Here is a 26,438-nt window from a genome sequence, read left to right on the forward strand (position 1 = left end):
AACACCTGTGTCAGCGTGCTCATCCCGTCCTTAGAAGTATCTCTGTCCCGTCTCTGTTTGTGAAGTAGCTCCGACCTGTTAACATCATGCGCACTATGACTAATCTCTTAAATGAGAATCATGTGATCACGTTCATTCATTCAGAGGAGACATTGTGTACCATCAACACTCCCGACTCCAGAGCGTAAAGTTATTGCTTGGTAAAATAATCTCAGATAATCATTCAGACTGGCAGCCGGCCAGCGCAGTCTAAGAGCACCTATCCAATTTTCATGCATCAGTCCCGAAGATCCTTCTTAATGCTCTGCTGCTGCCAAAAATGTACTCTGCCAAGTCTCTAGAGTGTGCAGGTTGCTGGGTTCGCCACATTTCCGGTACATTTTTTTGGGAAAGTTTAGTTGTTTAGTTTAGTTAAGTCGTCAAAACAAAATGCCTAGGAATCCAAACCGAAATGTTTAGTTTCGTTTGAACTAGACATTTTGTACATATTTTTCTTTTTGCAACGGAGTGTTAGGTGAGTATTGCTGACAGTGAATTTGCTTTTTCACATGTTCCTTCCTGTGTAAAATACATCCTGTGCTGAAGTCGTTGGCCTGAAATACCCGCTCAAGTGCAGGGGCCATTTTTCCTGAACTGTGCCCCTAATGGCATAAGTAGAGGCTTAGCAGAAAGAAGTTGAGTATTAAAATGCTTTCCCTTTTGCAGAACTTCTGGCAGAGAGCAAAAAGTGGCGTTGTGACAAAGTGGCATTGGTTCAGCATGGGGTCGGTTGTCTAGGCAACGCTGGAGCTCTGTGCCGTCGTCGCTCTGGTGTTTGTGAGCGGGAGGGGAGGGGGGAGTGTATGGCTATGGGGCGGCGGGGCAGCAGCACAGGCAGCAGAAGGAACACCTGCGCCTCTCCTGGCACCAGGTGCTCCTCTCCTGTCTAAATGAGAGTAATCTCCCTTCTCCTCTCCTGCCGTCTCTCACAAAGCAGATTAGTTTCGCTGTATGTTCCAGTCTGCTGATTCAGCTCCCTCAAGCACTGTGCTGGGTGCACAAGTTATAGGGGCCATCGTTCATCAGAGCAGCCCACTGTCACACACTAATTGGCATAAAATATCACCAATTCTCAGCTCCTCTCACAAAGAAGAAACCATCACCACTTTATCGATTACTTTTCTCCTTTGAACTTGCCGAATAGGCCTCTGTACTTAAAGCTAAAGTTAAAACACTAAAGCCATTGTTGCATTTATTTTTTGAAGCCTAAACCGTTCATTCAAAACAGCAGTGCAATTACCTTTACAGAAACCTGTGACTTTTTCAGTGTCATTTTGAGTCACTGAAGTATGATTACAGCGCCGAAAACAATATGTGGAATGCTGCCAAACCGGAAAATCATGTCCTCAAATTAAGCAGGGCCTCAGAACTAAATCCTATTGTTTCGCTGTGAGGCACGGTGAGCGCTGCAGTGGTTTCTGTTGTAATTGTCATCGGACTGTGTGGGAGCGGGAGATGACAGTGTCTGGGCTCGGCTTGACAGGTGGAGCAGATGAGGAATGAACTCCTGCAGGAGAGGGCCAGCAGACAGGACCTGGAGTGTGACAAGATGGCTCTGGAGAGACAGGTACACAGCCTCCTGTCTGGAACTAAACAAGTACACAACATCCGCCGTGCAAAAGCGGACAGACACGCATTTCATCCATCCTTCCATTATCATTTCAGTGTTAGCCAATCAGACTGTGGCTTCAGAATGTTTTCAGACCTCTTCCCTTTACTTCTATTTTATTATGCCTCTAAAAATAATATACTTTTCTTTTGTGACACTGATTACCTGCAATATATATTTTTAAAATGTCAGTGTTTCTCAAACTGTGGTGCATGGTTGTGGTACTTCTGGAGCCTTCGTTTTTTTATGAAATGAATGAATGAAACATGGTTTACACAGTTTGGTCCTGATTTAGGACAATTTTAACTAGAGGTCGATATTTGGGGATTTTACAATATCGGCTGATGAAAAGCCGATATCTCCGAACCGAAAGCAATAGGAGCTAGGACTTTAAAGCAAGGTTTCCCTTGGCCTCAGGGGAACAGAGAAACATCGCGATGAAAATTGTCCACAAGTTTGTTAAATATAACAGTGAATAGTTTCACTAAACCTAAGTGAATATGGACATGAAGCACAGAACCTGGAGCATTAAACCGCTGAGTTAGTTTGAACCTCCGCAGTTGTATTTTTGATTGCCGTAGCTAGCAACAGTATGCTAATGCTAACAGCAGCATGCTAATTCTTACGGCAGCATGCTAATGCTAACGGCAACTAATCAAACAGAAACTAATTGAATCACCTGAAGTAATAAAGTAAAATCAGCCTCTGCTGGAGTGTTGTTTTTACAGGATTATAATAGACCTTTGGAAAAATTACAAAAATATCGGTCGAGCATATCGGCATTGGCCAATAACGATCCCAAAAAAATCAGACCCGGCCTTAGAAAAAAACATATCAGTCGACCGAATTTTAACCCTGTTTAGATCCAGCACTGGTGGTACCACCGGATGTTTCATGAGGAACCAATGAGAACCACTGATATAAGTGTTCAGACCGTACACAACAACTGTAGTTCCTTTCTATTGCTCTCAATCATAGTGTTTGCTGTTACTATTAGACTTCAACATAATGACAGGAGTAAACAGGAGGGCATGAACTTTCTGAAGCCATTCTCCACTTTTCGCAACACTTCACTGTGGATTTATTGACGAACTACATGAATATTGACCCCCTTCTTCCTCTATATGACCTGTACAGAACAAGGATCTTAAAAGCAGAGTGACTCATTTAGAAAGCTCCCAGAAATCCAACAAAGAGGGCCTGATATCCCAACTGGAGGGGCGCATTCAGGAACTGGAGGAGCGGGTGGAGGCAGAGGAAAGGTGAGGTGAACGTGGCTGACGATTCAAAGAAGACGTTTGAAGTCTAATTTAGAGATACAAAAATATCACACTGTCTGTTTTGCTACAAGTGTAAAGTGAAGTGTAAAGTGAAGTTTGTAAATATATCCAGTTGAGGAAAAAATAGCAGTATTTCACAAAACTGGAATATTTAGCAATTTCACACATTCTTCTCCATTCTTGATTCGATGCACCTGTATATTCCCAAAGTATCACCTTCAAAAACAGAGATATTTCATGAACTATCCCATAAAAATTCATCCAAACATTTTCAGCATTCTGGATAAAACTGTCTGGCAAAATGACTTCTTCCACTGCTTGCACTCAATAATTAGCAACTCCCGCATAATGAGGCGATTCTTTGTGTGCGATGCTTAGGTACATTTAGAACAATATTGATGCTTTAAATTATATAAACTAATTTGCGGCAGTTATGATAATGATTTCTTGGTGTGTTAAGGGAGCGTGGCAACCTGCAGCTGGCGAATCGGCGACTGGAGAGGAAGGTGAAAGAAATGGTGATGCAAGTCGAGGAAGAACAAAACGCTTTACAAGATGAAAAGAACCAGGTATTTGTCATGTTGCACTTGTTGCTCTGTTTCTGTAGATTAGCTGTAGATTTTTTTTCTGTCGACAATACTTTTTGTTATTTATACTGTATATATAACGGACTTGAAGATTTCTTGGTATCGCTTTATATAAAGGTGCACTCGTTAAGTATTAATAAGCATTAGTAATCTGCTTATGGTTAGGGTTATGGTTAGGATTATAGACCATGAATAAGCAGCATATTATTCATGGCCTATTCGTATGTTAATAGATAATAGTATAATGAGCAGCTTATTAATATCTATACAAGCATATTATTCATGGCCTATTAATTACTAATGCTTATTAATACTTAATGAGCGCACCTTAATATAAAGCGTTACCGATTTCTCTTTTGGCTTGTCATCATTTTACTTTACTAGCCACTTTGCCTCGTCGGGTTTAAGACTATGGGGGTAATTTACCAAGCGTTTGCTCATGAGTACCACATGCAAAAGTGGATCGGTAGTCATTTATGCCTGTTTTTACTCTCTACATATCAGATTTGGGGTGCTATAACTGTGATACAGGCAACATCAAATGGTAAAGTGCAAAACAGAATATATTATTTTTGAGCTTGCACCAGCTATTTAGCACCTATTATATATTTGTTGTTGTTTATAGATTACTCTTAGTGTCAACAGGTTTTTATTATATCAAAATAAGCCAAAACATCATAACTATTTATATTTTGGTTTGTAAAAGCATTAAAAGTGGTCAGTAGAACTAAAAAACACACACATATATACTATAATGCATTGAACAAGACTAGAAAACAAACGTAGTGTTGAGAACCCAGTCTATTCCACTGTGTCTTCAATAGAGTTCGGGAAATTCCACAGTTACCATGGAGATCCGCCATCTTTGCAGCTGTTAGCATACATTTCCATTGAACATTAGCTAAAATTTTTATAAAAAGTCTAGAAAAAAGCTGTGGGACAACTCCGTTAGCTGCTGAGTTACTGCTGGTAAATACATCTAACTCACTGTGGTGTCCAAGTGTTTTAATATGAACAATAACTCCAGTATTTTACCTTTTAAAATCTTCATTAGTTTACTATTGCTGCTAATCCCATAATGCTTTGCGATATGACATCACATTCCTGAACTTTATAGCAACTACAATGTATTTTCTCTAGTTTATAAAGGGGTCCCAGATTTGATGGAAAAAGGGTTTTGTTGGTGTTCAATTGTAAAAGGCCGTGTTATGACAGCCACCTCTCTGTACATGATCTATTGATGGCCCTTTATGACATCGTTTTGCTGATATACTTTTATGTTAACAGAAGGTTGTATTTTATAATCTTGAGAGTATTTGCTTGTGGGCCAAGAACGAACAGTTTTAGTATCACTGCTCGTTGAGTCTTTTGAGTGAATTCTCCAGAATAGATTTCGATTATGTTCATTGCCGAATACTGCACAATGGATGAGAGCACCTTTTCCTTCTCACATTATATACTTATTGAGTCTTTCAGGAGTGATATACACCTCAGGCAGGTCTGTAGCAGTTTCAGTCGGTATTAGTCGTTTTTGGCTGTGTGATGGTGCACGCCTCCTCCCACTCTCCAAGTAACATGTCCTCGTCCACAATCCTCACTCAGTCCTCCAGCCTGTAGATCCAAATTGACAGTAAGTGAAATCATGGTCTGCTGTTTTGTCTTCCAGTTGAACCTGCGCCTCAAAGCCCTGAAGCGTCAGATGGACGAGGCCGAGGAGGAGATCGACCGACTGGAGCACGGAAAGAAGAAACTACAGAGAGAGCTCGACGATCAACAGGAGGCCAACGAGAACCTCCAGAGCCAGCTCAAAGCCGCGAGGAACGAGATGAGGTGAGGAGCCAGCACATACAGCTCAGGAAGTATTTTATTGTCAAGGAATGGATTTCACCACAGACCTTTTACATTTAAAGGCAGCACAAGCAAGGGAATGGATACAGACGGCATCTCGTCATAGAAGGGGGCGTGGCTTCGCCGAGGGGGAAAATAGAATCTTTTAGAAACACAATTTTCCACTCTTTTTAGCCATTTTCTGGTGGAATATGAACTTATTTATCACACATTAATAAAGTCAAGTGTAAATCGGGCCCATATGGATTTTTTCTCACAGCAGATTGTTCAGTAGAGGTGAAAAAAAAGGCAGTTGTAGCTAGCGCTAGCTAACTGTTAGCATTAGCCCAATGCCAACCTGAAGCATCAATTAGCATTCTCCGTTATTTATGGTTTTATGCGCTGTTGAACCACTTTGCTCTAGGGATGGGCGGATCGATACCAAAGTATCGATTTATCGATACCCAACGGCTACTTTTTAAGTATCGATATTGGGCAAAAAGTGTCGATACTAATTTGCATTATGTAAAAGGAAGGCAGGGCAGCAATTATCAACACAAAAGGATGATTTATTTCTTTGTTCTGAGCCAAAACAGTTCACAACAGCAAAGGATTGAACTGAGCCAGACATATCATTCTGGTTTAGAGTCTGTTTTTAAATGTTTAAATGTTTAAATTTTAAATGTTGGTTATGTATTTAATTTCACATTAACATTGTTTAATTAACCAGTTAAAGTAATATAATTTTAATGGACCATTTAATTATATAAAAAAAACAGTTTTAGAAATGTGTATTGATTGAAATACATTCACCCATATGAAATGACCAGTATCGGTATCGGTATCGACAAAAAAGACCCCAAAAGTATCGGTATCGTATCGATTCCAAAAAATGTGGTATCGCCCATCCCTACTGAGCTCCTCTTCATGTCTTTGTATCTTTATTTAGTAGAAAACTATATTCATATTTCAGCGTTTGTTAAAGTAGATTTTGAATAATTTGAGAAAGTTTAGATTTTTCTCCAAATTGTTTTCCCCTTATCTGTTTTCAAATATGACCAATATATGTAGATTAATTGGTCGCTTTGTCACATGATTACACTGATGCCAAGTCACCAGTTTCACCAGTAAAATCATAAACCATTGACACAAAGTTACACTATAAACCAAAAAGTCTGTGTATTTGCTCTTAATACTTCGATGGTTATGTATCTTTCTCATCTTTACAGCGCAACAACTCATTGTAGTGTTTTTTTTTTATCGCTCAAGCCCATGATACTGATTTATTGGCGTCATGAAATGTTTGATTTTAGTATCAGGTGCTATATATGAATAAAACATAAATAATTACAAGAGGTCTGTAAACTTCCTGAACCCACTGTAGACGATACAGCCTGTTTGTGGTGTCGGAGCCATCTTTAATCGTGTGTGTGTGTGTGTGTGTGTGTGTGTGTGTGTCAGGCGTAAGAGCAACTCCGCGCCACTTCTCAACACTCTGGACGACGACGACGATGACGACGATGACATTAGCACTGATGGAGAGACATACTTCAGCTCCACCTCAGGGTACAAGCGCTCCTCCAGCCAGGACAACATCCTCTCCTCGTTCGCCATGTAAAGGACTGTGTCACCGAACAGCCAAGACGACCAACTATCACTGTCAAAATGTGTACGTTACATTAAAATGCCTCTTTAAATGCAAGTATCAGCCAAAATATTATTTGTCCATCATTGAAAATCCATTCCCTGCGCTTTATTGCTCAGTATTAAGTGTTGTAATGTTGTATTTCTTCCCCTCCTTTACAATGTTTATTCCTCAAATTGATTCCACGTATCTTAACCTTTAGTATTTTCTTCACTTAAATAGATTACACATTCACAGTTAATTATTATTCTTAGACTCCTCTGAACGCGCTGGAAAGCAACACTGTCCCTTCCTTTGCTAACCCCCTTTTAAACCTATCCGACGTGCTGCGATTTATTTTGTATTGTCTGCAATGATAAATGACAAGCGTTTGTGTTATGCATTCATCATCCTTATTTTTTTTTAAGTTTGAAGTAAGAAAGACATTATTTATTTGTGGTCAAAAGCTTAAATTGTGCTTTTGTGAGATTTATGGGACCAGTGACAGAGGGACGTTGTTTATACACATTCATTTTATACATTTTATTTGTTATCCTTACTCGTGAATCAGCATATGCGATTGATGAGTTTTACTGGTAAGCTGTCTAAACATTTTGATACTTTTATTATCAAGTATTTTTTTCAATGTAATATCCAATGCAATATCAGAACAACACTGTTATTCTTTACACATGATTCTGTGTTTTGTCTATTGTACATTATGGCCTCACTTAACGGCCTCTTTTGATGATATATACTTAATGAGGGAAAATGACAATCATGAATTTCTTGCGTTTTATTATGATTTCCACTCTTTTCTGAGTGAACTGCTGCCACTACCTCTGTACATAGCCTCCTTGAACTAAAATAAAGTTACTTAGATTCTTTTCGTCGTGCCTGTGTTTGATACGAGCAACATTTCCTCAGATTAAATTCCTTCTCGGGTCACAAAACATGCGGTGTCAATAGAATCAGAAGTTATCTAAATAGAGGGAATGCATTTGCACATATTTCTGCACAAGAACATGAGCTATGCGCGTGAGCTTAGAGTATTTTAACCCCCCCTTTTCGCTGGAAACGAAAACATTTGAAGCGCCTATATGCTGATTGCAATCTTACTATAAATCTTAAGCGGAGAGGGGCTGAAGAGCGCGCGCTTTCTTATTCCACAATGAGGCAGGCTGGCCATTGTTACCGGGGCATGACCTTCATTTGCTGCTTTTCTTTGTGCAACAAACAAATCAAGCTTTATAGTGCCACGGTATTATGCCCAATGCCTTATGTGTCAAGCCAAGCAGTAAACTAATACGGGCTACGCACTGGCGAGCGCGGGAGGAGAAACTTTGTCCGCGCTTAACAAGGTGGCCATTCCTGAGATTCCTCTGTGTGCTCCAGTGATTTCTGCTCCACACACGGGCCTCCACGTTGGCCGACATCGAGGTGAGATTTGCAGTTAAAGCGTCGAGGGTTTTAAAAGACAAAAACACATTAACATCTCGTGGGGTAATTGTTTTAAAGGCGTATTACAACATGGATGAAAATTGGCCTGACGCTTGTGTGATAGCGGTGCATAGTGCTTTGCTGCCCCCTAGCGGCAACACTTTGTAAATCATCGCTCCTTAACCTTTTATCCCCCCACTGCGTTTTCCCCAGTTCAGTCTTATTGAAATCTAAAAGCTTGCCGCCTATAGGCCAGTCTAACGCCTCATTTGAAAGCTAAGACCTACAGAACTGAACCAAATGGATCTTTTTAGCTTGAGTTGTTGCCATGTTGTCATCGGATTTTTGCCACTTTTTCATCATTTTTGACACATTTTTGTTGTTTTTGATGATTTTTTTCGTAGTTTTTTTGGTCACTTAATTATTGCTTTTTTGTTGCTTTTTTATTACTTTTTTGTGGTATTTTTTCCCTTTTTTCATAGTTTTTTGATCACTTTTTTGTTGAGCTTTTGTCGCTTTTTGTACCTTTTTTATTGCATTGTGATCACATTTTTGTCACTTTTTCATTTTTGTCACTTTTTTGTTGTGTTTTTGTCACTTTTTTGTGGCTTTTTCATTGCTTTTTTTGCCACCGTTTTTTTTTTTACGCTTTTAGATTTGGGTAAAACCAAAGAGGAGAAAATGTGCTTGGTTCAGGTGGGGGTTAAGAAGTTAACATTTAACACATATTATTATTATTATTATTATTATTATTATTATTATTATTATTATTATTGTTATTTTTTATTTTTTAGCTACTATAACTTTAGGAAAGCCCATCCTGGACAGCGAATTTGCACTGACAAACCATAAAACATGCTTTTCGGGCTTTCAGGTCTTTGCAAAAACAAAACCATAATAATAATAATTGATTGAAAATGTCCAACTGCTGTGTGTTCCCGTTCTGAGGGCGATAATAAGACTTAGTGGGTGAAAATGGTGATTGGGCAGAAAGACGGGGTCGTCTCTGGACTCCATCACCGAGCTGATTAACAGCCTCAAGTCTCCAAAAACAACATCACAGAAGATAAAAGAGAAACCACCAAGGCCTCAGTGTTTTGCAACTTTGGCGAGAAAAAAAAGGAAAGAAAAGAAAGAAAATTAGTTAAAGGCTTTACATCTGATTTTCGGACATTTGAGGGAAAAACACTGTGCATCTTAATAGCATTTGTATGAATTTCATGAACTTGCAGGCGAGTTTCTAGCATTTATCTCAAAGTGCCTTTAAACCCGTCGCCGTGAAGAATTGGGAGGCTCAAAATATGTTAGGAATGACTTTAACCACAACTAACATTCTAGTTTAGTGGCTTCCTCTTTCATTGTTTGTAATCAGGCATAGGGTCTTTAAGTCTTTTAACGATGTCTCTGTGACTTGTCATGAGTTCAAAGTGTTATTTATATATTAGGGCTGAGATGTTCCATTACACTGTAGATCAAATGCCAATATCAACACCCTGTGATCTGTGACATTTTTTTTGACCCCAATAACCCACTTGAAATGAACAGTCAAACCTTGTACATATTGTTTACATTACAAAAGTAGGTTCTTAATTCCTTTTGATTCTGTGCCTGCCCCACATTGTTGTAAACAGTGCTGCATTGTTAAGTTGTCATTTCTTTGTGCCATTTATCTGTCAACAGCTGCAACAGGGCCTTTTCCGTCAAGCTCTTACAACACAGGTTAGCATGGATTTCAAAGCTTTTGTTGATGGTTGCAACACCAAACAACCTGCACCAAGCATCCAATATTAACACAACACACAATATCTGAGCCCTCTGTCTGGGACATTAAGTTATATTATACCTGAAATGCCCTGGGCCTCAGCTCAGCGACCTCTTCATAGAAAAAGGGCCGTTTGTTTGAATGTAGTTACTAATTAACCCACCAGAATACCCTGTACAAAATGCCTCTCATATTGTTCTGAATAATTTTCCTTTTATTATCCCTGACATGTGCAAACAGCCAGTCTGTGCGGTGAAAAATATGACCCTGAACCTGATACAATACTACGAGGAACCTCCTCGTACTATATCAGTGTCCAGTTTCAATAAAAGGGGAGGGAATGCAGGCCATTCAGACCAGGAATGTGATCTTGCTTTGGGGATAATTGTGTGTGTGCCTGTTGCTTAAAGATCTTTGACAGGGCGAGTTGGTATGTTCAGTGTGCACAGTGCAGCATATAGTGACCAAACCATGAAATAGTAATGGCTGTCTTTAATACATCCAGGAAGGAGATCAATAATGCAGAAGACGCTGTAGCACCTGTTCAGCCGTGGCATAGATCATGTGAAGATACACAATTTGAGGCTTTTTGTGAACCAAATGCTGTACAATTGTGCTTTTTCCCCATTGATTAAAAAAAATCTAAATCCTATTTTTATAATTGTGTAGGAGCCATTTATGATTTGTAGCTGTTATTTTACCCCCTGCCTCTATATGGCACTATGTCTCTTTCTCCTCCCTGGGCTTATAAAAGGTGTGGTCTGATGTAAACAGGTGCCGCTTAATTGGGGACAATTCTTCTTGACCGTGTCACATGTGGATGTGGATATTGGGTTTTTGAGCCAAATAGATACGTTTATAGAAGTGGAACACGTGTCTGAGAACCTTTCATTTTAGCAGCCACAGGGTCAGTATGCGTGTTGTATACTGCCATTACAAACTGCAACATTTATTGCTTGGTGGACATACTGTCTACACAGTAAACCATCATTAAAATCAAAGACCAAACACTTGATAAAGGAGTCTAACATTTGGAAAAGAGTATTTTAAATATCTTAAAATTTCCTGTTCATTAGATTATATATGATGTTAAGACTGATATTAGTAGATAAGATTTACATTGGGCTACAATTGTGAGGTTCCGCTGCAGTAAACTAATACATAAAAGCACATGGATTACAGGTGAAACTCTGAAAATAAGAATATCGTTCAAAAGTTCATTTATTTCTGTAATTCAACTTAAAATGTTCTAATTTTATGATATTTTTAATTTGGGGTTTTCACAAGCTGAGCCATAATAATGAACATTTTAACAAACAAAGGCTATACATATCTCACTTTGCATGTAATGAGTCCATCATATATTAGTTTCACAGTAACTCATGATATTAATGATATTCTGATTTCCCGAGTTCACCTGTTGTTTATCTATTGCTCTGATCTCCAAAGTGAACAGTATTGCTCAATGTCTAAAGACTCATTGTGTCATCAACACACAGCTCGTTCTGTCAGTCTTGGGATGACGGGGGTAAAAGGTGCTGGCTCCACCTCTTGGCCCCTCCCTCAGATAAGAGCACCTGTCCTGGGGCAGGCTACAGGCGACGCCCAGCCAGGAAAGGCTGAGAGAGGAGGCAGCTGAAATGTGGCCCAACAAGTCTGATGGGAATTGTTCACTGTGTGACTGACAGGCAGGTGCTCTCGCAAAGGAACAATGACATACATGTCATCCTGAACTCTGGGGCACATTCAGCAGCAGAGAAGAGAAGCTGTGGAGAGAGCAGGCAATAACAGAGCGGAATTTCCCTGGTCCTGGACTTGTGGAGCTCGGGGCCGATGACCGCTCTGAAGGCTTGACTCAGGAAGGAGAGTGAGAGAGAGTGGGGAGGAAAGGGTGGGAGGGTCCACCGCCAGAGGAAGAGAAGCGAAGAGTGGACACAAGAGGAGACATGCTTCGCTACGGACCAGGACGAGTTGTTTCCAGCACCACCACCACAACTGAGGACTCCCCAGAGACGGAGGTAACTTGTCCCAAGCAAACACGCTCTCTCTCCCCCCTTCTGTCTCTCTGTCACTCTGTCGCTCTCACTCACAGGCATGGAGGTTTGGTGTGGCTGTGTTGTTTTCACTACAGCACAGTTAGGGGCTGTCATGCTGCTGCTTTTACTTCTTTCTATCAGGACCTGTTTACTCTGAATGGCAGTGTGTGCAGCAGACATAAGGCCACTGTTTGTTTGAACTCCTCTCTGATAAAGCAGTCCATTGTGCCATATCTGCCTTTATAGTGACTCAGATTGTTTGTTGTGGAAGAAAAAACAAATGAGCACGGCCTGACACAGAACTTTTACAAACAAGCTCAAAAGTACAATGTTTTGCTGCTATACTGTTGGACCCTCAGGCAAAGTCACCATGTTTATATACTCTTCGTCTGCAGGACTGTCACATATACCTGACATTGTTTTTGGCATTGTTTTTTTCCAGAGAAAGTACAGGCGGCTCAGGTTGACCCTTCACGCAGGAGAAAATGGCAAAACTGCAGACACGGTAAGTTTTTTTTTTTTAAGTTTTGTGCTGTGGAAATAATTTATTTCACGTTGATAAGCAACACAAATACTGAAATTACACCATGAGTTGATGATAGAACTTTTGGTCCAGTCTTCAAACATATATCATGGAAAAGCGAATCCAAAATAGACAAGAGTTATGATTTTTTTTTCCTCTTTATCATCTGGACGGGGTTGTGCATGTGAGATAATGCCTACCCAGCTGTTTCTCATTGACTTCAAAGCGGACCCCTCTCTACTGTGAATACCTTCCATGCATTGTGAAAAACCCAAACACCGTCACAGTTATAATGTTATACAGTTTCTCCCGACTGCATTATTTGCTTTAAAACCGGCAGGGTGATTCCTCGGCAAACACTGATCAATGCCAAGTTAAACTACATCTCCTTGAACATGATCTGGGGCCGTGTGAATTCAACAACTGCTGCAGGCTCTATATGTATGTTTGCTGTGGGAGGTTCGGGCTGTGACTTTTTTTTTTCTTCCTTTGCCTCCGGGATTTCATGCGGGAGTAAAACAAAACGAGTCTTTAATGTTGTGGTGTCTGAACTTTGGCCAGAGATCTGCATTCCCGTCCGGTCCATTGATAGCTCTAATCTCCGTTAGGTTTCGCTTTGAGCAGGGTGTGACCGGGACAGTGCAGGGACAGTGCGGTCAGCAGTCGAACATGTGTTTGATTGTGACGCCTGTCTGTGTGTGTTTTCCATGAGACCTTACTTTAATTGATGCTTTGGTAGCGCCTTGACGTTTGGTGTTTTTGTGTTTCAGACATGGAAACATAACTTAGTCCAAGACCTCTTTTAGGAACTTTTTGACACAGCTTAGTCCTGATTTGATCCTGATGTTGATACTAGGAGGGTCACATGCTTTACTAAGTGGTATGAAACATTGGAGAACCACTGATGGATAAGCAGTAAAGTCAATAAGTAGCGGAAGAATTGATACGCAAAGACAGGGTTCAATAGTTTAACAACTCTCCCATCTGTATCCTGCTCATGAAGTATTTAGCTGCTCAGGCTCAGTCCAGGTGCTGCGTCCGGGGGGGGAGGCTCTGCTCTTGTCACAAACATACACCGAAATGGCCTCACTCCCCCTCTTTAACATGACCTTAACATCATTAGAGTCATGCTTTTCTCATTTTGCGACCCAATAATTCGAGGAAAATTCAAGGAGGAAGAGTCGGCTCCAAACGTCTTGTGCCTTGAGATACGGTTTGATTAAGAAAACTCCACAAAATGAAAGGGCGTGTCTCGCAACTCGACACATGATGGCCAGAATCCAGCCGGCCTAGTTGAGAAGTCGAGACCTAATACGTCTGCGCCATGACAGGAGGGTCTGATCCGGTGTGTTTTATGCCGCCGTTTCTACAGCGACAGCATTAGATTTCATTGCCACAAAAGCGTCACTCTTTTTAAGTCAACATGAGCTGCTTTTTGTCTTCAACATTGTCTTAGAAGAGCACTTATCTGACGAGGCGAGCAGCTCTTCTCAGTGTCGTCATGTGATGGAACAGGAAGTCGAAAAAAATTGGACACAACTCGAGCATATACTTATGTGAAGAGGCCTCTTGATGGAGTTTTATGTGCTGTCGTAAAGCAGGTCAAACCTATAGTACAAACAAGAATTTCAGATTACAGGAGCCGCCACAATTTAAACTCACACTGCGCCCCCTCCTATTAAAAAAGCCATTGTTACATCAGTCCAAACATCAACAGGTGGTTCACATGGAGATGCTGCTGCTCTGCTTTGACTCGAACAACTATCCTATTGTTGGTGTTGAGCTGAGAAGTGTTTGTTTATGTTTTTATGATGTTGCAACATATAACCTGGAGCGCACCGCAGTGTGGCTTTAGAAACACAGTGCCTTTAAATAAGGTCTACACTGAAAGACAAACATGAGGACGTTTAACATGCATGCTAAACTGAAGGAATGTTTGTTGCCTTTTTAGCGGCTCTGCGCCATTTCTCATCAGCCCGCTCTGTGCAGATGAAATGTCAGGCCTCGCATTGTGCGCAGACTACAGTGCTGTCTTTGTGAAACCCTCCTCACTCTTATCTGTGAGAGATGTACAAGAGACGCCTCCTTTTCTGGCACATGTTCAGACTGAGCTTTCAAGATGTCACCACTGTGGGACCTTCAGAGTTAAAGCAGAACTGTACATTCTTATATGATACTCGACCCTTCAGTAACGTGCACTGTCCCAAACCAAATAAACCGATACATGAAAAACTAGCAAATCACCCAAAAGTGACCATTATTTTATCCTCCACAGTCGGATCAGACCAAAGATGCAAAGGAAACGTGGAAGAAGAAAAACGGGTTGATCCATAGAGAGCGTCCGGCTGGCAGGGAGTCTCCTCAGCAGGTAACTGTGGTGTACAATATGTGCTTTGGGATTTCTCTGCAGATCACTGGATTATCAGTGCCACGCCACACGCAGATTACAGGATAATAATTAACAGTAGTCGTAAACAGCAGGACAGTTATCTTTAAATGACTCGGAAATGATGCTGTCTAAGATCATTTTAATCTTGTTGATAAATTAAAGTACATTTAGCGCATGTAGTTGTGTGTATATGTTTGTTTGGACCAGCACTCCTTCAAGTACTTCATTATTAAATGGAAAACCAGGGCTGTCGAAATCAGAATTAGACTTTGGACATGTGATAAATGGCAAGGACACAAATGTCAAAGTTATATTTATGTTGAAGGACACGGCATTAGGGGGAAGAATACGAATACGAATCGAGCCACATAAAGTGCTTTGCTTATTGGTTTTATACAAAGCATTTGCATCTTGTGTCAAATGTCATCAAATATTTATTGAAACTAAAGCTCAAAGGCTTCTGTCCCACATACGGCCTGATATAAATCTTTTAATGTCCATCACTTTATACTTTACCGTCATAAAATCTCTATTATAGGATCTCAGAGGCATAAATACATTTTCGTTTGTTGTTTTGTTGTCAGCTGCGCAGTGTCTAGAAACGTTAGCAGCCCGTGTACTGGGTTGCAGAAACTTGACACCTTCAATTCACTGTGCACTTTTTTTCGCTGTTCCCATCGTCTTGTTTCCCGAGCTCAGCAGAAGCGCCTTCAATATCAAACGCACATATGCAGGCATGTCTTTGCTCACCACTGTGCACGTACACTTGTGCATACGGGAGTCCCACTCTTCAAAGTCTAGTTGTTAGTGTTGTGTGCAGAAACTTTAGCGCTGCGATCCTGTCTCCCTCAGCACCTCACGGACGGAGCCAATGGGGTGCCCGAGTCCTCCCTGCAGCATCACGGGCCCAAAGTGTACGGCGTTGTGCAGACGACCGGCTCTGACAGGCAACAGGAAGTGATGGCGCGGGAGTGGAGCGTCAATCACCTCCAGGACGAGATGAAGTACATCCGAGAGGTGAGCGAGACAGCCTTGAACGACAAACAGCAATAGCCACTGCATGGGGTTACAGTGTTTTATAATGGACCTGGTTGTACGTGTGGTTTGCTCAGGTGAGGGATTCGCTGGAAAAGGTGAGAGAACGTATGTACAGCCAGTTCGGAGGGATGCAGCAATCAGTGCAGAAGCTCACGCAAGAAATTAAGGTGCGTTGTGATGGACTATTCTGACTGAACTTTCATCATTGTGTTATAACATAATGTTGTATTACAGACAGCCAACTCTAAGAGCAGAAGTTTAGAGTCTGAGGTGAGGGTCCGGACCGCAGCCATGGACAGCTTCGACCAAATGAATAGCTCGCTTATATCAGCCAACCTCAGCCTACAGGTAAACGCATCCTTAAATAACTCCAGTGACTAAAGGTGCGGTGTGTAATCTCTCGAGCGTGTTTGTGTTTAGAAATCCCTGTTGGAGAACTGTCAGAACAGAGTGGACCAGAGAGACGGGGCGAAGACACTGAGGAGCACCTATGAAAAAACCCAAGAAAAACTCAGAGACAGAGAGAAGGAGCTGGCACAAGCGCAGGCCGAAAACCAGACGCTGCGGCTACAGGTGCAGGACACGTAGGCTTACACGGCGAGCTTTTACCACTGCCGCGTCTCTCCAGATTTGCATGTTTCCTGTCAATAGTATGATCATAGTATGTGCTGTGATGCGTCCAGGTGGAGTCCTCTCGGGAGGCCGGCACTCAGGCGCTGCATGACCTCTCGACTAAACTGCAGCGAGAGTACGAGGAAAAACTACTCGAGGAGCAACGCAAACACAGGGAGGAGATTGAAAACCTACAGGTCTGCATACTTTACCTGTTGTTCATGAACTAGATACGTAGCACACACACCGTTCTTTTGTCTAACGCCACAGAAACCACACACTATGTCAAACCGGAAACACAGAATGCAAGTCATAATTACAGCATGATTTCAGTTCAGTTTTTGCTGAGTTTGCACGATTTTTCAACCTATTCAGGCACAGCTGGACAAATACATCAGACGACTGGAAGAAGCGGAAAAGACCATCAAAAATGCAGAGAGAGAGATTGCAGAGAGAGACCAGCGGATCCTGGAATTAGATCGCCTCCTGGATTGTATGGGGAAGGTAAGGGCATGGCGTAAAAATAAGTCATAAATAATAATGCGCACAATGACTACTCCAGACCGGCACTAAACAAGGAACTACAACCAATAAAGGGCTTTTGATGAATTACCCATTTCTTCAGAACATTCAACACAATTATATTAAGCTTTCACTTTTTTTTTGTGATGTACCAATGGGTCTTGATTCGGAACATAAAAAATAGCTAACTTAAAATATTCATGGTGTACTGTGTAGCTATGATTAGTACTTACTACTGGTCATTAGCCGCTTTAAATATGCTCTTTTTGTTTTCAGGAAAAGAGCCAACTCCAAACCAAACTAGAAGCATGTGAGCAGCGCATTCGTTTGTTAGGGTTGTCTGACACAACTGATTCAAGTGTAGCCAAAAAGTAGGTTCCCTTGAGTAATTTTCATTTATTTACTGTTGTTTGACATCTCTGGATAATGTTTATTTGTCCTGTGTAGGTCCAAACAGCTGGAGGGTGAAGCTGCGGATCTGAAAGAGAGAATCAAACATTTGAACGACATGGTGTTTTGTCAGCAGAGGAAGGTCAAAGGGATGATCGAAGAGGTGACTGTATTTATTTTACAAAAGCATATTCATTAAGGTTTCTGTTGACTGTAGGTGTGGGTTGTGAGGTTGTTCTTCCCTCAATAGATGAAGCACGCAGACTAAGCTAAGCCTTGTGGATTTAAAGCTGCTCGAGAGTAAACAGTGGTAGGGCGGAGCTAGTTTCCGGTTTTGTGGCTTGGACACATACCTGAGCTGTCTTGACTTTCTTGTTTTGATGCCTGTCAGGGATGAGCTAACCCAGTTTCTGTTGTTCAACTCTTCACATGACACAAACTGTTATCTTGATTGCAGGTTGGATCACTGAGAGCTCAAGTTGCCCAGAAAGACATGTTCATCTCGGAGCTTTTAGACAGGATTGCCATAGTGGAGTGCGAGGTAAGGCTCGTCTATGACTGGGTACTGTTTGCAGTTGGTTAAAGCTAAGGTGTGCGGTGGATATCTTTGCATGACCACTGGCTGCCTGGGCTGCTGAGCACTGTCCACTGTGTGACGCTGCCTGTCACTGTTATTGGTGACACACGTGACGCTGGGCTCCTTTGCATGTGTCGGAGTTGATCGCTTGTTTCCTGTTTTCCTTTTCCCAGAATAATGAATTAGAAGACAAGCTCAAGTATTTTATGTCCACACAGAATAGGCCACGAGAGGCTTTGGACACAAGGGAAATAGGAGTAGGCTGTGATCTGCTCCCCAGGTAAGAGAAATTGGTTATAGTAAAGCATAGTAAAGTGTATGCAAAGTATTTTGAGTATTGAACTTAAAGCCATACTGCGGAACATTATTAGTTATATTTTGCTACGTCACCAGCTAAAATGAGATGAACAAGCACAATGCCAAATGTCATGTAGCCTACTGACCACAGGGCTATTTTTGCAATGGGTTATCGAAATAAAGCACCTCATGTTTGGCTACCTGCTATAATCCAAGGCTGTTGATGTCCTGTCCCGTCTTCACTATCGAGATGCGTTTTGGAGGTATTTTTTCACGAATAAAACCACTCGTAATAAAATAGATGCTTGTCTTATTTTGCTTAATGAGTAAAGTGTGAAGCAGTATGGCTTTAGTGAAAGGTGGTGTTTTGAAGAAGTTACCAAAGAGATTTCAAATGTGTCTTGATCTGTACTGAGAGGCTTCTGTGCTGATATGTGATTGTGCATTTGCAGAGGTGACCCGAATAGACACAATGTTGACAGATTTGCTTCATTTGATCCGCCTCATCCTAATCACTCATCATTACCTACTAATCATCCATCACCTGCCAAACCACCATCACCAACTCATCCGCTTTCACCAACTCGACCGCTTTCATCAACTCAACCGCTTTCACCAACTCAACCGCTTTCACCAACTCGACCGCTTTCATCAAGTCAGCCGCTTTCACCAACTCAGCTTTTGTCTCCCCCGCTGTCTCCCCCGTTGTCCCCCCCATTGTCGCCCCCACTGTCTCCCCCACTGTCGCCCCAGCTCTCTCACTCACTCTCCCTTCCTTTATCGCCACGTCCCACGTCACCTAATCGCCCTCTCTCACCCACTAATGCCTCATTCGTCGTGCAACCCCAATCAACCACCTCCTTTCTCCAGCCTGCATCATATTCTCTAATGTCCACCCCGACCCAACCCAGGACGTTCAGTTCCAAAAACCCTCCGCCGAGTCGCCTGGAAAGCAGTTTACTTAAATACACTCCTGTCCAATACAGCCGCATCCTAGAGGCCAACCCCTCGGTGCCCAGTGGGGTGTTGCCATACCCACTTTCGACCACAGTGGACCGTCCCGTGAGCCCGGGACAGTCGGGTAGAGATGAGGTGGACTCAACAAATCGCCCGGGAGCAGCGTCTCATTCACTGTCACCCAATAGACCTCGAGTTTATACGCCTTTCATGAAGCTGATGGAGATGACAGCAAATATTAACATCGAGTGAACGGCACTTTTGGACAGTTTTCAGTCACCATAGCAATATTGTGAATAATATGAACATGCATATCTTGTAAATAGAGAATATATTTGTTTACACTCTAAATGTTCAAATGAAGCTATATTAATATAATGTATTACCTGTTATTTTATACTTGCTCTGTAAAATAAATCCAGTATTTTTGTTATTGTCACATAAAGTATAAAAAGTTATTTAACTGCTTTCTTATGTTATATTGCATTACTGATGTTATTGGAGGGAGAAATCACTTTAAAATTGACAACAGGGTAAGTAAATTATAGCATTGAATCACTGCCTCTCCTGAGCCACTGGTGCACCTATTATGTTTATCTGCACTGCCAGAACTGTGTTGTGTAGAAGTTTTAAGTGCCTTTTCTTGAATGCTAAATTTAACATAAAGAAGGACTTAAGCCAAGCATATATTTTCAAAATAAAGTCTATGCTAAACATTCATTGTATACTGTTTCCTATGCCTAAAATACAGTGTAAGTTGTAGAAACTAAAGATGTAGTATTGAGCTGTACTTGGGTTTTCTACAGTATATGTTCACAGACTAATGAAGTTGATACAGTAGTTTCGTTGATAGTGGGACGTTTTGTTTTGTTTTGGAATGTATTATTTAAGATAATGATGTAACTGTCCCGTGTGCGCCTGGCCAGGTTTCTACAGTGTAAAGTTGGATTTCTGGTACAAATCTACAAAAAACACTGAACCTGGAGCATCATAAAGGCCACTGTGAGGGGAAAGCAAAGGTGCCACGCTGCACCCATAAAGCCACATAGAGTCACTTAAAGGTCACATATATATATTTTCTTCACTTTAAAAGTTGCATAGTGCACCTTTAAGATAAATAAATCAAATGTCCCGTGTGGACTCTCTCGCTTCAGTGTAAAGTTGCATTACGCGGGGATGGACAGCAGGGGGCAGTAGAGCTGCGTCATGTCGCGAGCGCTGTTTCGAGTAAGAATCGACGCTGTCACGCTGCTGATGCTTCTGGCGCTTGTCTTCAGAGATAACTGGTCCTTAATAACTTTCAAGAAGCTCTTCGTTGTAACTTGTTTAACGTGTCCCATGGATTGTGGGAGGGCAACAACAGGGTAGAGTTTCTCTTGGAAAAACCGGGTCGTTTGGTCCAGTTCGTGTAAAATGCGTAGAGGAGCTAGCTGTTATTAGCATCTGGACATGTCGTGGACGGAGCGCCAGGGTCAGGTGGGAGATCTAACAAAACACAGCAAGGAAGAGCTACAAGATCTACTTCTGCGCCAAGAAAAGATTCTTTCTAACAAGTAAATTCAATCCAGAATGACTTAAAACGCTGTATAACTTGTTTTGATCAATATCAGATAAATGAAGCTGACGAACACAGTAATAACGTAAACTGTTTACGTGTTAAGATGAATGTACAAGCTTAAACAAGTGATGTATAACAGTGAAATGTGTAGCTTATAAGGCTGTTTTGCTAAGGTTTGATGTGACTGTTCTGAACATTGCTGTATGGATTTTGCAGGAGGCTTTTACAAACTCTCCCGGACAAAGGGAGGAAACTTCAGGACTTCCGAGAGAAGATACAGCAAGCACTTGAGCATCATGAGGAAGCAGAGAGGATACAAAGACTTGAAAGTGCTGCCAGGATGGAGTTTCAGTCCAAGTACCAACAAGCATTTACCCAACAACTACGCCCTGTACACAACGCCTCTGCAGCAGGTGACTCAACTCACGAGAGCAAAGACTCCCCTGCAGTGGAACAATTGGACCAAGCACTGGCTGCGGTGACTGTGACGCATAAAACATCCCCAAACTCAGACTGTACACCTGAAACTGAGCTGGTGGAAGCCTTGGAAAGAGTCAAGCTTAGTGAAGGGTCACAGGACAACAAAACGGACAATTATTTTGCAAAAACACCATCTGTGCCTCACTATTTAAGTGTAATAGAAAGGACGCAAAATAATCCATCACCGAGAAGGTCAAAATTCAAAGCTAATCAGTGAGTAGACTAACTTCTCCTGTTATTATTTGTTTGCATTAGATAATGTCTTCATTAAGTAACTCTTGTTGTTTTCAGGCTGCCGTGCAATGATGACATTTCAACTTCAGGTTCTTCGTCTCCGAGCCAGTCGTCTGGGACTTCCTCGCCGCTCTCAGCGCAAGCACGAAGGGAGCGGGACAGAAAACATCTGGATGACATCACTGCTGCAACACTCCCTCCTCTGCACTACAGTCCTGTACAGCTGCTGTCACTGGAAGAATCAGCCATCCTGGTCCAAGAGCAGGCCAAGAAACAAAAGGTTAATATTATGTTTTTCATTTTAGATATGGATATTTCTTTATATAGTTTGGAGTGAGATGTTACACACTTAAAAATGAGACGGGACATTAACCCTTTTATATAAAAATGTGCTACATGTTGAACTTGACAGCAATTTCCATCATCCTGATATAGGTGCACACACCACACAAGAAGCAGCAGCTATAATGTTGCTTCAGATATATGTAGTATCCGTTTGGAGTCTGCAGAGGGCAGTGTTTGATTAGTGTAGAAACGGCTCCTCTGGTGTTTTCAATAATGTGGACTGAGCCCAGCATTTAACAGTGTGCTTTGTCTTTTTGAAAAGGCTCTAACTAGTGTTTCAGCTGCAGGTTTTGGGGCTATAGTTGGGTTTCTTTTAATGTTGTCATTGTTTTCCATTTACTAGTCTATTCATGTCAGCTGTCCTCCTTTGTTGTTTTGATTTCAGGAGTTACAGGCCAAGCTGGCAGCACAGAAGCTGTCTGAGGGATTGAAGACCTCTATGGGGAGCTGCACTCCTGACGTTGGCCCCATGACTGCCTACAGAGAGGTTCACGATGAAGGAGCCCAACTTTCCTCAGAAGAGGACTGATCCTGGGAGCTCAGAGCTGGGGAAACCAGTCTGACCTTGGCCCCGAGATAAACAGGCTTTGGACCTCGCAATCAAGACCCATCAAACAGGATTTCCACTCCAAGGACAAAAAATTCTCAGAGAGGAAAAGAGCCTTTGCGTAGTGTGAAGGAGGCTGAATGGCAAGTTAAAAACTAGCTTAGTTAACTGTCAGTCAGTTCACTACAGGCTGTTGTGTGACTGCCCTGAGGAAGTATAATACCTTCTGCCCAAGTGAGGCCCACGAGCTACATTTAATCAGGAGGATATTCCTCATCCTTATACAGAGAAGGAATTGGCTTTTTGAGGCCTTCTATGCGGAACTTTTATCCAAGTCGGTAACATTTACAGACCTTGTTTTATCGCTCGTCCGCTTTACAATATCTGGATTGATCATTGACAAACATGGCCGATGTCAGAGCTGTTTACAGAATAAAATTTCTGACAGAATGTTTTATGATTTCTTTACTCCGTTTATGTATTAGCCAAGGCTTTGCACCAAATAACATAAACTTGAAATGTATATTTTTAATAAACGGATGATTTATAATGAGAGTAGGATTCCCAGTTACTAACACTTTTCCACATTTCCCTTATTTTTAAAGAACCAGTTACAAGTGAGTGATGATCAGCTGAACAAACCATTTGTAAAAAATGATCTTGTGCGATGTTATCATGCCGGATTCGGTGACACTTGATAAGATTAATCTCTAGGTAGTGAAATATTGAATCCTGATGACTCTGACATCTGGACTGCATTTGGATCATGTTGTTGCTTGAAACGGCAGGCGATGATGGGACAGCAGCAGGCTAATGCAACATGGCAAATACCATTTCTCAACTTCACTAATATACTCTAGAACAAGAGTGCCAGCTTTGTTCAGCGCATTTTCCCAAACAGTTCCCATCAGGTCTCCTCCAACTCTGCCGCTTTAAGGAGGATTTAATGAGAAGGCACTGAGGCACATATTGGGGGAAATGAGGCAGGGTTCATATGGTCAGAGTCTGCTGCGAGATGCTCCTTGATAACCTCTCATAATTGCTGTTGAGGCATTGGAGGGAGATGTTAAAAAAGAAGCGTGTGATTGCGGTGTATCAGATTGGCGAGTGAGAGTCACGATGACGTCTAATAATAACACCAGAGATTCCTCATTGTTCTGGGTTTAGTTTTACAGTCTACCCCGCGTACATAAATTTGGAGACTGTTATCAATTATAGGGCACATTTTTTCCCCCTGCGCTTCCCAGTCTTATCTCGCTTCAAGTTATTTCACCCTCCCACTCTGTAGATCTTTTTCAGGTGCAGACTATCAATGCTATGGACACCTAAAGCCTTTGAGTTGGAACTTTTAAGTCGTCAACACATGTGTGAGTGGTCTCAGCAGATTGAGTGCTTGGAAAACAATAATTACTTTTCTTTATTTGTATGTTTGGAGAGGGCAGTGCGCATTAATGAACACTCAGTACAGTTTGTAGAAACAACAACGTGACTGGTCTCGGTGTTCATTTGCCGGGGTTAGTCAGTGCAGGACTTTGCGTCAATGTGCCAAATTTGAGATAAGAATAAAATGCACAAAAATGAACATAGAATATACAAGATACACAGTAACAATGCAGTTACTGATTGGTACAAAACTCCCCCATTCTGAAGGTTATCAGGCCTCACTAATGATCACACGATTTATAAGGTATTATTATTATTATTATTATTAACCTTTTAACCCCCACCTGAACCAAGCACATTTTCTCTAGATTGGCATTACACTCATTTACTTCCTGATAAAAGCATCAAAATAGCGACAAATACAAGGATGAAAACCCAACAAAAATGTGACAAAACATAGTCAAAAAATTACATAAACGTAGCAAAAAAGCCACAAAAGTTACACAAAACCACAAAGGAAAAATGTAAAAAATAAAAATAAAAAAACATACAAAGAGGAGAAGATGTGACAATAAAAGACGCAATCAGTTTTGTAGCCCTTAGCTTTCAAATGAGGCATTGCAGTCGAAAAGCTTTTGGATTTGGGTAAAGCCGCACGAGAGAAAATGCGCTCGGTTACGGCGGGGGGGAAGAGGTTAACAGCTTTTTTTTAAAGGCTATAAAGGTGGTAGACTCCCACATAGTGATTGGAAGACCCTTCCAGCTTGTGGGGCCTTGTACATGTGAACGGAGACTCACAGAACAATAGAACGAGAGCTTCAAAATGAATCGCAGTTGAATAGAAATTACAGTTTAGATTATTATTACACATTATTACATCAGGGACAAGCAAACGCTGATGTTTTTTAGGCCATATACTGTCATCTGCTGACAACAAAATGTCTCCACAGAGCCTTACCAGATTTTGTATCAGATTTGCCGTTCATCTTTCAGTCGTAAGTAACTAGTTTACCTTAATAAATCCTTTTCCTAGTCCCTCTGGGATTAATGATTGGGGGGTCTTTCATCTCCCCCTCGTGTCTCTGGCCAGAAAACCACAATTGCAACTTCGCTGCCTACAGATTGGAGGCTCCAATACACACTAATAGAATCACAAAGAAGCTAACAGGCTAACGGGCAAAGCTAACTTTGGGCTAGCGCCACTTAAACAGTATTTACAGCCAAGTTTGAGTATATAAAATTATCTCCATTGTGTAACTGGATGTACAATATCCCTCTCGGCCTTTGTCTTTTCTGTCAGTGTAGTATTTACTCTCACGGACAATTAATGAGTGAAAAAAAACGCAACTTGCTACAACTCCTGCAGTAGCGCTTATGGACTCAAGGGGCAAGAGTTACTTAGTACTGCTTTAAATGTGCTCTGTGAATGGAATCTTAATTTTAAGACCTGAATTCATAAACCGCAAATTAGAATATGTGTCAGAAAAATCTTAGTTTGATATTTTCCAGGGAACGTCATGTTGTTATGGAATATCTGGCCGCTCTAAATTAGATACACAGTATGATGTATAGACTGTGTCCTGAGCAGAATGATTGGATTATATCTGTCAGAGTTTGTGTCTGAGGTCATTCTTTTCCACTCTCTGAAGTTTTTGTCATTTTTTTCCAGAGCAGATGAAATAATGAAGTGCACAGCAGCAGATAGGGTTACAGCCCGTCGCCTCATCCCAAGTCGAGCCTCCACCTTTACTCCAACAAGTCCAGATCATGTGGTCGTTTTATCACCAATTGCTTTTTAATTTGAGAGAATCGGATGCAGGTGGGACATGATATAGTCATTCTTTAGTCATTTTAAACTATGATTTTATTACTGTTGCCTTTATCTGTTCGAGACAGTGGAATGACAGGATGTCAGGGGAAGACACAGGCGACGGCATTACAGAGTCACCGTACACAGGTACCTCTGAGCCCCAAAGCTTTTTAATCCAAACTAGTTTTTACTTGCTCAGTTGTTGTGTTCTGTAATTCTGAATTACATCAGGTGATGTTCTTAATTCATTCTAAGTATTGTCATTGTTTATGTATTCATTCTACTGCGGTCCCAAGAACTTAGAAACATTTAGAGTATCTTGGAAAAAACTTGTGATTTAAATGTTTCTGAATTGCTCTTTTAGTTTCTTGTGTGATTATCGGCCCAATGTTATGTCAGAGGTTTGAGTATTTGCAGTTTGCAGTAAATAATGTAGAGGCCATTTTTTCTGAAAACGTAAAACAAAGCTACGAAAGAAACTAAAACAAGGCACTCTTCACTCATTGAATAAAGCCTTTTTATCAGGAGCCAGTGAATCTTAAATCTTTAAAGCATAGGTTGATGGGTGTTTT

General features: G+C 41.3%; 2 protein-coding genes across 2 annotated transcripts in view; both read left to right on the forward strand.

Annotated features, from left to right (window-relative positions):
- cgnl1 (cingulin-like 1) overlaps positions 1-7,233 on the forward strand; it is a 31,332-nt gene extending 24,099 nt beyond the window's left edge. The window contains exons 15-19 of the mRNA XM_079555263.1: positions 1,523-1,606; positions 2,786-2,910; positions 3,389-3,497; positions 5,182-5,345; positions 6,804-7,233. Coding sequence (XP_079411389.1) covers positions 1,523-1,606; positions 2,786-2,910; positions 3,389-3,497; positions 5,182-5,345; positions 6,804-6,960 — 639 coding nt within the window. The 3' untranslated portion in view covers positions 6,961-7,233. The remainder of the gene's footprint in view (positions 1-1,522; positions 1,607-2,785; positions 2,911-3,388; positions 3,498-5,181; positions 5,346-6,803) is intronic.
- A 4,564-nt stretch (positions 7,234-11,797) lies between these two features.
- Positions 11,798-23,193, forward strand: polr2m (RNA polymerase II subunit M). Its single transcript, XM_079554506.1, has 18 exons — positions 11,798-12,186; positions 12,647-12,709; positions 15,003-15,095; positions 15,969-16,133; positions 16,229-16,321; positions 16,389-16,502; positions 16,575-16,727; positions 16,838-16,963; positions 17,142-17,270; positions 17,565-17,659; positions 17,736-17,841; positions 18,136-18,219; positions 18,429-18,535; positions 19,539-19,758; positions 20,950-21,062; positions 21,284-21,760; positions 21,839-22,061; positions 22,512-23,193. The coding sequence occupies exons 1-18, from the start codon at positions 12,115-12,117 to the stop codon at positions 22,653-22,655; spliced, it is 2,577 nt and encodes an 858-aa protein (XP_079410632.1). The 5' UTR covers positions 11,798-12,114; the 3' UTR covers positions 22,656-23,193.
- Positions 23,194-26,438: the final 3,245 nt, after the last annotated feature.

This window comes from Gobius niger (assembly GCF_951799975.1).
Source record: "Gobius niger genome assembly, chromosome: 4".
Classification (NCBI taxonomy): Eukaryota; Metazoa; Chordata; class Actinopteri; order Gobiiformes; family Gobiidae; genus Gobius; species Gobius niger.